We start from the raw sequence: 12,348 nt of genomic DNA on the forward strand, positions 1-12,348 counted from the left end.
TGAATGCCGTATGAATAATAATAAAAAAATAATGAGCCCCTTTCTCCAGGGTCAAAATAAACAAGTCAGGACATAATAATGATTATCTATGAATCAGCTTTATGCAACTTTTCTTTATTTGTTTTCATGTGTAGACTACGTCATTGATATGCACATGCAGTTATACAAGTATAAACATTTCATGCTTATAATCATGCAGTTACTGTCAGTTATTCAAGAAACGTTTGAAATGTGTATCAATCAAACTGTTTTTTTATTACAGTCACAATACAAGTTCCAAGAATACAGAATAATATTTTCATTCAAATCATCACTGCCGAAGCAGTGGAGTGTAAAAATTCACAAACACATACGTAGTGTGGTGTTGGGTATGGTGCAGCTGTAGACCTAGCTGGTGTTTGTGACATTGGGGGGTGTTGGGGATCTTCATCCTGTGAGACTTGCACAGGTGGTTGGGAGGAGGGAGGGCGGAAAGAGAGGAGGTGGGCGTGGAGGAACAGGGGCGTAGTGCCCACTTCCTGTTGAAATACTGTAAACCAGTTGGCTCACGACCAGATCAACAGGATTTGCCTTGCGGTGGTAGCTCTCTCTCCGCCTCACAATAGGCTGCCATTGGTGGAGAAGCTTTGTGTGGTGGTGTGGCTAGTTCTGCTTGTTTCTTGTATATGGTGTGTTTTCTCGAAAAAAGAAAACAAAAGTGTAGCAAAGAAAACACATTCGGAACAGAACAATCAACTCTCCCATATATACAATTTTGCTAGTATTATTAAATATGAATATTTACCCTTTAAAATGGTGTGTGTTTTCAAAGAGAGAGTGAAAGTTAAAACCACGGATAACAGGGATGGATTTTCCATTTAGTTTTGCACACTTGTGGAATGGAATACATTAAAGTATGGCTCAATAAAATCCACAATGGAGTTTGACACTTGGAATGTAGCTCTTCCTGTACAGACTATTCCTAACGTGGCTACTTGTCACTCTGTATTACCATCCTATAACCTGCAATATGAATAGACTGAACCAAGAATCCTGACTGCATATTACAGAATAATGATCGTTGAGAAAGTTACAGACGCACAAATATCATACCCCCAAGACATGCTAACCTTTCACCATTACAATAACAGGGGAGGTTAGCATTTTTGGGGGTGGTATGATATTTGTGCATCTATAACCTTCTCACACATCATTATTCACAATTCATTCAGGATTATCCATAATCATGGTAGCATCCACATTAATGTAGAAGTGTTTAGAAACATATTATATTCTTATTTACAATAAAAGTACTCAAAAATTACACAATACATTATTTACCATTTATTTGTATTGGGCACAAAGTAATCTGAAACACAACCAAAACAAACAGCAATTGCATCCAACTAATTTGTAGAGTCACAAGCTTGATGTAGTCATTGCGTGCTATGAATATGGGACCAAATACTTCACTTTTAACTACTTTAATACACATATAAGTGAATTTGTCCCAATAATTTTGGTCCCCTAAAATGGGGGGACTATGTACAAAAAGTGCTGTAATTTCTAAACGGTTCACTTGATATGGATGAAAATACCCTCAAATTAAAGCTAACCGTCTGCACTATGACGTCATATTGAATCATTTAAAATCCAAAGTGCTGGAGTACAGAGCCAAAACAATCACAAATGTGTCACTGTCCCAATACTTTTGGAGTTCACTGTAGATGCCTATTTGACCTAGATAAACTGAACAAAAATATAAATGCAACATACAACAATTTCAATGATTTTACAGAGTTACAGTTCATTCATTAGGCCCTGATCTATGGATTTCACATGACTGGGCAGGGGCATAGCCACGGATGGGCCTGGGAGGGCATCCCACTCCCACTGGGGAGCCAGGCCCAGCAAATCAGAATTAGTTTTTTTGCTCCTCAGTTTCATCAGCTGTCCGGGTGGCTGGTCTCAGACAAACCCGTAGGTGAAGAAGCCGGATGTGGAGGTCCTGGGCTGGCGTGGTTACACGTCGTCTGCGTTTGTGAGGCCGGTTGGACGTACTGCATCTAAATCAACATGGCTTATGGTAGAGAAATTTTACATAAAAAAAAAAAACAGCTCTAGTGGACATTTTTGCAGTCAGCATGCCAATTGCACACTCCCTCCAAACTTGAGACATCTGTGGCATTGTGATGTGTGACAAAACTCCCCAGCTCAAGTTGCACCTGTGTAATGATCATGCTGTTTAATCAGCTTCTTGATATGCCACACCTGTCTGGAGGATGGATTATCTTGGAAAAGGAGAAATGCTCACTAACAGGGATGTAAACAAATTTGTGCACAACATTTTAGAGAAATACGCTTTTTGTGCGTATGGAACATTTCTGGGATCTTTTATTTCAGCTTGTGAAACATGGGACCAACACTTTACATGTTGCGTTGATATTTTTGTTCAGTAAAGTTTGTGTGTATGTATTGATATGGATGCTAAGTGTGCCTTTTTGAAATTGATGTGGTTCTGTCCTTGAGCTGTTCTTGTCTATTAATGTTCGAGCTGTTCTTGTCTATTAATGTTCTGAATTATGTAATGTTTCATGTTTTGTGTGGACCCCAGGAAGAGTAGCTGCTGCTTTTGCAACAGTTAATGGGGATCCTAATAAAACACCAAATACAAAAATACCAAATGCCTATTTTAAATTTGTTTCGCTCTTCTCACTAACGGCAAATGATTGCATCTTGTTATTATATATTTAGCTACCTGTTCTTTTGTTATGAATAAGAGTGTCATCATATATTCCCCATTTGTACAGGCTACTAGGCTACTTTTGCCTTCTTGCAGTGCAATACTTCAACCACTACAAACTGTGCATACGCATGGTCTAAAGTTTGCAGGAGCATAAGCATATTCTCACGTCAAGTTCAGTTTTTATAAATACCAACTTTTACGTGAAAACTGGCGCATGCATGTTTTGGGGCATGTTTTGTGCGTTCGCAACGTTTATAAATGAGGTCCCAGGCATTTACATTTGTTAGATGACATGAAAATAGAGCTCTTTGGCCACGCACACCAGTGGTGGGTTTGACGTCGAAAGAAGGATGTATAAGCAGAAAATAACCCCGTACCTACTGTAAAATATGGTGGATGTATGCTTTAGATAAAAAAGGATGTTGAAGGATGTTACATGGAAAACCACCCCCATTGTTACAAATATCAATTTAAAAGATCTTGCTTTCTAAGTTTGATGTTCTCCTTTTGACTCATTTAGTCCACACAATGAATCAATTTTAATTTATTTATCTACATACATGTCTCAGGATGGCGCCGGAGGGGATAGCTGCCGTTTTATGGACTCTTAACCAACCGTGCTATTTTGTTTGTTTTTCCATTGTTTGTAACTTATTTTGTACATAATGTTGCTGCTACCGTCTCTTATGACCGAAAAGAGTTTCTGGACATCAGAACAGCGTTTACTCACCTTGAACTGGACAAATCATTTTTCTTTAATGAGTCGGACGAGAGGGATTTGCTCCAGACACCCGATAGGGCCCTCATCCCCGTCATTCGCAGTAGAAAGAAAAGGAGATATCGCGGAAGGAGATCGAGGTGCCTGGTAAGGAGCCGGTGACGAGTGGCTAATCTGCCATTGCCATCGATACTATTGGCCAACTTACAATCGCTTGATAATAAAGTGGACGAACTACAAGCACAAGTCGTGGCTGAACGAAGACATGAATAACATACAGCTGGCAGGATAGAACAGCAGCCTCTGGTAAGACAAGGGGTGGCGGTCTATGTATATTTGTAAACAACAGCTGGTGCATGATATCTAAGGAAGTCTCAAGGTTTTGCTCGCCTGAGGTAGAGTATCTCATGATAAGCTGTAGACCACACTATCTACCAAGAGAGATTGAATCTATATTCTTCGTAGCTGTCTATTTACCACCACAAACCGATGCTGGCACTAAGACCGCACTCAATGAACTGTATACGGGCATAAGCCAACAGGAAAACCCTCATCCAGAGGCGGCGCTCCTAGTGGCCGGGGACTTTAATGCAGGGAAACTTAAATCCATTTTACCTCATTTCTACCAGCATGTTAAATGTGCAACCAGAGGGGAAAAAACTCGACCACCTTTACTCCACACACAGAGACACGTACAAAGCTCTCCCTCGCCCTCCATTTGGCAAATCTGACCATAATTATATCCTCCTGATTCCTGCTTACAAGCTAAAACTAAAGCAGGAAGCACCAGTGACTCGGTCAATAAATAAGTGGTGAGATGAAGCAGATGCTAAGCTACAGGACTGTTTTGCTAGCACAGACTGGAATATGTTCCGGGATTCTTCCGATGGCATTGAGGAGTACACCACATCAGTCACTGGCTTCATCAATAAGTGCATCGATGACGTCGTCCCCACAGTGACTGTACGTTCATACCCTAACTAGAAGCCATGGATTACAGGCAACATCCGCACTGAGCTAAAGGCTAGAGCTGCCGCTTTCAAGGAGCGGGACTCTAACCCAGAAGCTTATAAGAAATCCCGCTATGCCATCCGACGAACCATCAAACAGGCAAAGCGTCAATACAGGACTAAGATCGAATTGTACTACACTGGCTCCGATGCTCGTCGGATGTGGCAGGGCTTGCAAACTATTACAGACTACAAACGGCAGCACAGCCGCGAGCTGTCCAGTGACACGAGCCTACCAGATGAGCTAAATTACACTGAAACATGCATGAGAGCATCAGCTGTTCTGGACGACTGTGTGATCACGCTCTCCGTAGCCGATGTGAGTAAGACCTTTAAACAGGTCAACATTCACACGGCCGCAGGGCCAGACGGATTACCAGGACGTGTACTCCGAGCATGCACTGTCTTCACTGACATTTTCAACCTTTCCCTGTCTGAGTCTGTAATGTTTCAAGCAGACCACCCTAGTCCCTGTGCCCAAGAACACTAAGGTAACCTGCTTAAATGACTACCGACCCGTAGCACTCACATCTGTAGCCATGAAGTGCTTTGAAAGGCTGGTCATGGCTCACATCAACACCATTATTCCAGAAACCCTAGACCCACTCTAATTTTTTATACCGCCCCAACAGATCCACAGATGATGCAATCTCTATTGCGCTCCACACTCCCCTTTCACACCTGATTGTCAAAGACTCCAGACACCCTAGTCATAGACTGTTCTCTCTGCTACCGCACGGCAAGCGGTACCGGAGTGCTAAGTCTAGGTCCAAGAGGCTTCTAAACAGCTTCTACCCCCAAGCCATAAGATTCTCTGTTTATTATCTATGCATAGTCACTTTAATAACTCTACCTACATGTATATATTACCTCAGTTACCTCGACTAACCGGTGCCCCCGCACATTGACTCGGTACCGGTACCCCCTGTAAATAGCCTCGCTATTGTTGTTTTACTGCTGCTCTTTCATTATTTGTTACTTTTATTTTGTATTATTTTATATTGTATTTTTTGTATGATTTTTCTTTTTTTGTATTCTATCTTAAAACTGCATTGTTGGTGAAGGGCTTGTAAGTAAGCATTTCACTGTAAGGTCTACACCTGTTGTATTCGGCGCATTTGACAAATACAATTTGATTTGATTTGATCTAGAACTTGTTGTATGTTTTTGACCTTTGTATTTACCCAATCATGCTTTACAAAATCAAATATATTATTTTGAGGCGTTTACACATTTCTAACACACCTACAGCTGAAGTACATGAGTTTTATCTAGAGAGATGTTTCAAAAACCATAGTATTATCTTCTTCTATAGTTTGATAGACAGGCAGTCACCGCATTCAACCCACATAGTGCATTTAATGTCTAAAAAAACTATCAAAACCGAAATCATTTTTTCAATAATCCAACCGAAACCGAACCAACCTCAAAAAGCACTAATTGCTCAGCACTACTTTGAACACAAAGGGGGATAGTACTGGATTAATTCACTTGATAATTCTGTAGTATGATAAATTGTAAGTTGTATCTATGGCCACGTCAATCGCATTTGCCCTTTTCTCTCACTCATTCTCGAAACAATAGCTCTACTTGCCGAGTTTTTTCCATCACCGACAGAGAGAATCTGGATCGATAGTGCCGCCTGCATGAAAGGCATTAGTAGCTGTTAAGGTGGATTACTGTTGCGCCGCATCTCTTTCATCTTGCACTCAGAGACTGTGTCTGGAGGGGAAGAAGCAAATTGGTCTTAATCATAATTAGCATCCACTTTTAGGTTAGCTTAGCGTTCTCTTACTGTATTCATAATTGCCATTGTGTCATCTGTTTGAACAGGGTAATGCGTAGCTGTGAAGCATTGTAAAGTCAGTGTGATTCATCAATAGATTGCTATCAATCCAGTGACTGAGCCCCAGTAAACTACGCCATGCTACTCTACGTTTGCGGCTCTTAAGCACCTTTCTTGGTTCAGTTGTTTGATTATCATGCGCAGTCAACCATCTTCAAATTTATAGAGGCAGTTTACAAGCTTCTTCAATTTGATTTGCCATCTCTTTCATGCCTCTTTGGTGGACATCAAAGTTAAAACTGTTAGCAGTTCAGATCTTTTGTTGCTATAATGTAATGACGGTACAGATTTTATCAGATTTTTATTTGAAGGGTAAATTGTGGTGTAATGTAAACTACGGATGCACAACCGTGCTTCGTGACCTTTATGTGCGCTTGAGTTTGAGATGTTTTATTTCAGTTGAGAGAAGATGGCTAGTTAGATTGAATCACATTAGTCTGGGCCATAAGCCAATGGGAAGTGCTACTGCGAGGAGTTGTGTGTGTGTGTGTGTGTGTGTGTGATACATGAAGCCCACACTACAGACCCCTGAGCTGCCAATCAAATGACTGGCAAAACACCTTTACATAGCAGTGAGACTGGTGTTATAGAGTCACTGCTGCTGGTAAATGACTTGTTACTGATTACTACCACCATGGACGACAAACCTGTAAGTAACTGATGTTACTGTTGTTCTCAAAGTAACATTTATGTTGTCAAGGAAGCTGTTTTCATGTTATACTGCAAAGTGTTTTTGTGGTCACAATGTGTGAAGACTACTTTCTATTGCTACTTTGACAACGTCTATAGACTATTTACCACTTATCTAATTGTATTATGTTTGTAAATTCATCAGCACGTTACTTGTTCATGGTCTAAATTTGATGTTAGAAATACATTTCGTAGGGTTTACTTTTCCCACGTTTTTGAACTGTATAGCCAGAAATATGTCCTCAGTTTCTTAGCTTATGGAACATATCAGAAGAAATATAGAATAAATTAGACAGGTCTATCCAAACCTAATTCATGGAGCCCTGGTTTACGGCAAAGCTGGGAGGAAAGACGTTGAGCCACAAAACTCTTTAAGAAAGCCTTAGAGCCAGAGGAAGGAATTACTCCCCAAGTGAACTGTGTTGTCAACTGTTAGTTGACAGAGTTCACTGCAACAAATGTTCAGCCAGACTAAATATGTTTAAGTGAATCCATTTATTTTACAAAATTGCTACGGAAATAAAGCTTCCTTTTGTGACTTCCCCTGCAGGTGCTAGATTTCTGGCCGTAGCCAAAGTTATGTAGAAACTATTAACAGAAACAACAATTCATTCATATACTTTTCCCAATTCACTCTCTTTTAATATTTAAATTCCAATATAAGATCCCATTGAATGTATGTTTTGTAAAATAATGGCAAAGTGTGGACTATTAGTAGCACAATGGATCCCTGTGTCTCACTGCTGTTAGTCTCATATACAAGGTTTGTGGCTTAGAGCTAATGCTAATAGTTAATGCCGTAGGAGTGCAACCCATAAGAGCGCTTAGCCCCGGGCCACATGGAGGGCATCTAGGCAGCTATGTAACATGGCTAAGACCTGCTCAGAGTACATGCTAGTGCCTTAGGTTCAGTGGCAGGGTCTGTCTCAACCCAAATGTCCTGATGAAAAAGTTTAGAAACCGTTGGCCTATGTTGTCTTCAAGGACTTAGGCCTATTCCATGATGCTGATCTTGCAAAGCAACCTTTTTGGGGGGCTAATTGAACCGTATAGTTCAAGAGAAGATGCCTGTGAATTAAAGGGACATTAACCATCGCTTGGATTCCTTGAATGTCTCATGATTATCCACATGCACTACAAGCAAGCAGCAGTCTGCCTGTCTGGCTCCCATGGTGCACCTCTTCTCATCCAGCATGGGGAAGGCAGTGAAAGAGGCCATTGTTTGTGTCACTCTGAGGCATGTTGCATGTACTTATGACACTGAGTGGGAGAAATGATGCCCCTTTATACATCTGGAATATCTTTGAATCAATCAATTGTATGAGAACAATTGCATTTTATAACCGACTTCAATTTGAGAATGGCAAAGTAGTTTAAATAAAGTTTTATTCATTCCAAATGTCACTGTATGCAGTACAAAATAATTATAAATAGGATAATTTAAAGTTCCCTCTTTAAACACTCAGTTCCCTCTTTGAAACCAAGAGTGTAGCAAGATTATAATTTTTATATTTCCTTGTCACGCAGAAGAAATGGCTCATACTACAACATGACTCAGTGCTCATTGTTTACGGGTTGGAGAATAAACTTGAAACTAGACTACCTCCGGAGTGTGATTCAGATGTCTGATCCATTGAATCAAGTCTTCTGCTAAACAAATGGCTTTCAGGGATTCGCTCTCCCTCTGTCTTCCCTTTCTTTCAGAAGGAATTGATTGATGTGCGGTAAACTGCACTTGTAAAGGCTTAATTTCTCACTTGGATTTTTCTGGTATGATGTAATGTTTTCATGATCCTAAACATGGTAAGATGTCATGTGTAGCAGCGCTGACATAAAAAAAAACAAAAAAAAGAATACCTCTATCTGAAAAGGCAGAATCTTTTCAGAGTTCTCTATGCCTCACATATCACATTAGCCCCATTTAGACATTGTGGAACACTTTGTATCAGCGAGACAAAGGTATTCGTGAGAATATTTTGGTTTGTGTTGTTCTCATTGGAAGCAGAGCCTCTCAGACAGACCGACAGTATGTTTTCAGTGGTTTTTGTTCAGCGTCTTGTCTGGGGTGCACCATTTGCATCAGTGGTGCTGTGACATTCTCCCTAAGCTACATCATATAGTCACCACGCAAGAGTTTAAACGTAAAACAAAAAAAAACTGTTTGTATCCGTCCCATAGAGACGTATTGTTAACCATATTGTACCACTTATCGCCTCTTGCCATTTTGGTATTTTGTTAGGTGAGGATGATATTTCAGGACGCTCTCGGGTAGCCTGGTCTGTGAGGCGAGATGAGGTGGAATCTCGTCACAACAATCCATCTTGTGACTGTGTATGCGCGTGTGTGTGCTGTGCGAGGTGAAACCGACATCCGGGACTGACCAGTTGCAAAGCTGAAAATACACTAATTTCACAGCCTGTGCCACTACCAGCGTTTTCACTGCATCTGCACTTCCAGATAGAAACCAGATGGCAGTCTGGAACACCCGTGCAGACCTCATAGGAGCTAAACATACGGTAAACAGCTACGTAATTATTTAAAGGAGCTCCACGTCAGGCCACTGCTCATTCCATTAGCAACACCTATGTCTCTTGATCAGAGCCAGGACCGCTACTCCTCACACTTAAAATAGTGTTCCGATAGATGGCCGGATTGGGGTGACTTCAGTTCTCTCTCTCAGAGCCCAGGGAAAGTCTGGTCTATCTATCTGCTGTGTTCCTGTTCGTTTGGGTTGCATTCTAGAGGCTGGCTCTGAGTTTGCTGCTCTGTTTTGGAGTGATGTCTCTTTTATGAATTTGGAGGGGGAATGTGTATAGGAGGGGCAAATGGGGAGAGTGAGTGAAAGCACAGGAATTCCCTCTCACTTTGGCTCATCATGTATTCGTCCTGCTCCTCGGCCGCACCTCCTCCCCTTTCTCTTTCAGTTCTCTCCTCTGTTGAGAAAAGGGGAATGTTTGTTGTTGGACTGCTCTCAGCACTCTGAGCCGTGCCCAGCATTAGAACATCTTTGTTCCGAGCCGAGCGGGTCCTCCCGGAGACGCTGCGTGGCGCGGGGGGAACTGGGGCAGCCAGTTATCAGGGGGGGACCGCTGGGTTCATTCATCCGCCTGTCATGGGTCCCACTTTCTTTCATTTTTAGCCAAATTCATCAGGCTTGACAAGCGGGTAATTTGAGCCAAATCGAGGGCAGAGCTCCAGGTCCCTTCCACAAAGTCATTCTTCTTCCTCCTGGGAAAGGCTCCGGACAGCCCTCTCCAGGCCCAGAGTTTTGTTGAGTCATTTGAGATCATGCACACAGAGACACAACCACACCAGGGCGAAGGGGGGATGAGGACAGGGGCAGCAGGGGGGCTAAAAAGCTGCTCACAGGCTAGGGGAGACAGGGGAATGCACTGGAGCCAGCCTTGTATAAGGTAATGTCTGGTGAACATGCAGGGGTGGGACGTGTGCACAGATTTATTTTAATACACTGCTGGCAGGGCCAGAGGGGAGGGGAGGAACGTCCAGCTCCCTGCCAGCTCGTCCTGGGATCACAGTCATTCGTCGGACAAGACAGGACATTTTATTAGGTTAACCACCACAGACGACAAAAACACAGAGGCAAGTTTCAGTTGACCTATTCATCTGCTAGTTTGACCAAGTCATCTGCATGATCAGATTGGGTTGCTTTTCGTTCCACTGTCAGGGGCTTGTATTCCTTTTCCATGGGGTTGTTGTGCTTCCCTGCGGTTGAAGTGATTCCCTTGACACCAGCATGTTTTGAGTTCACTGCCCTGCAGACAGATATGGATTTGTCGTGTCAGTCTGGCATTTAGCATTGCAGTGATGCATAGAGTACGTACATGTAGAGGCTATATAGGGGTTTGATGTTATACTGTAGTGGTAATTATGTTGTGGTGCCCCGAAGCTGTGTATGGTTATAATCAAAGGCATAGTAGTGTATTGTTCATAGACTGATGGACATTATAGGTTGACAAATCAAATCCCAGAGGAATTCTGCAATGGTGACATAGTCATACACCTTGACTTTTTCCACATTTTGTTGTGTTACAAAGTGGGATTAAAATGGATTTCATTGTAATTTTTTGTCAACAATCTACACAAAGTACTCTTTACTGTGAAAGCGGAAGAAAAATTCTAACATTCGTAAAAACAAATATGAAAAATAAAACATTAATATATGTTGATTAGATAAGTATTCAACCCCCTGAGTCAATACATGTTAGGATCACCTTTGGCAGCGATTACAGCTGTGAGTCTTTCTGGGTACATCTCTAAGAGCTTTCCACACCTGGATTGTGCAACATTTGCCCATTATTCTTTTCAAAAATCTTCAAGCTCTATCAAATTTGTTGTTGATCATTGCTAGACAACCATTTTCAGGTCTTACTATAGATTTTCAAGCAGATTTAAGTTAAAAATCTAACTCGGCCACTCAGGAACATTCACTGTCTTCTTGGTAAGCAACTCCAGTTTAGATTTGGCCTTGTGTTGTAGGTTATTGTCCTGCTGAAAGGTACATTCATATCCCAGTGTCTGGTGGAAAGCAGACTGAACCAGGATTTTGCCTGTGCTTAGCTCCATTACGTTTATTTTTTATCATGAAAAACTACCCAGTCCTTAACGATTACAAGCATACCCATAACATGATGCAGCCACCACTATGCTTGAAAATATGGAGAGTGGTACTAAGTAATGTATTGGATTTGCCCCAAACATAACACTTTGTATTCAGGACAGAAAGTGAATTGCTTTGCCACATTTTTTGCAGTATTACTTTGGTGCCTTGTTGCAAACAGGATACATGTTTTGGAATAGTTTTATTCTGTTCAGGCTTCCTTCTTTTCACTCTGTCAATTAGGTTAGTATTGTGGAATAACTACAATGTTGTTGATCCATCCTCAGTTTTCTCTCATCACAGCCATTAAACTCTGTAACTGTTTTAAAGTCACCATTGGCCTCTAAGGCAACTGAGTTAGGAAGGACGCCTGTATCTTTGTATTGACTGGGTGTATTGATCCAAAGTCTAATTAATAACTTCACCATGCTCAAAGGGATATTCAATGTCTGCTATTTTAGATTTTTTTACCCATCTACGTTTGCTAGGCATTGGAAAACCTCCCTGGTCTTTGTGGTTGAAATCACTGCTCGACTGAGGGACCTTGCAGATAATTGCATGTGTGGGGTACAGAGATGAGGTAGTCATTAAAAAATAATGTTAATCACTACTATTGCACACATAGTGAATCCATGCAACTTATTATGTGACTTGTTAAGCAAATCTTTATTCCGGAACTTATTTAGGCTTGCCATAACAAAGGGTTTGAGTACTTATTGACTCAAGACATTTCAGCTTTTC

At 41.4% G+C, this 12,348-nt stretch overlaps 1 protein-coding gene across 2 annotated transcripts in view; it reads left to right on the forward strand.

Moving 5' to 3' along the window:
* Positions 1-12,348, forward strand: part of bach2b (BTB and CNC homology 1, basic leucine zipper transcription factor 2b) — a 129,203-nt gene that overhangs the window by 8,240 nt on the left and 108,615 nt on the right. Inside the window, exon 1 of one of the 2 annotated variants that reach the window (XM_041860803.2) lies at positions 6,878-6,948. The exons of the other annotated variant lie outside the window; for it this stretch is intronic. Within the exon in view, the coding sequence (XP_041716737.1) occupies positions 6,934-6,948 (15 nt within the window). The 5' untranslated portion in view covers positions 6,878-6,933. Of the gene's footprint in view, positions 1-6,877; positions 6,949-12,348 lie in introns of those variants that run through there. 2 annotated transcript variants of the gene reach the window in all.

The sequence above is a fragment of the Coregonus clupeaformis genome, chromosome 33, assembly GCF_020615455.1.
Source record: "Coregonus clupeaformis isolate EN_2021a chromosome 33, ASM2061545v1, whole genome shotgun sequence".
NCBI lineage: Eukaryota > Metazoa > Chordata > Actinopteri > Salmoniformes > Salmonidae > Coregonus > Coregonus clupeaformis.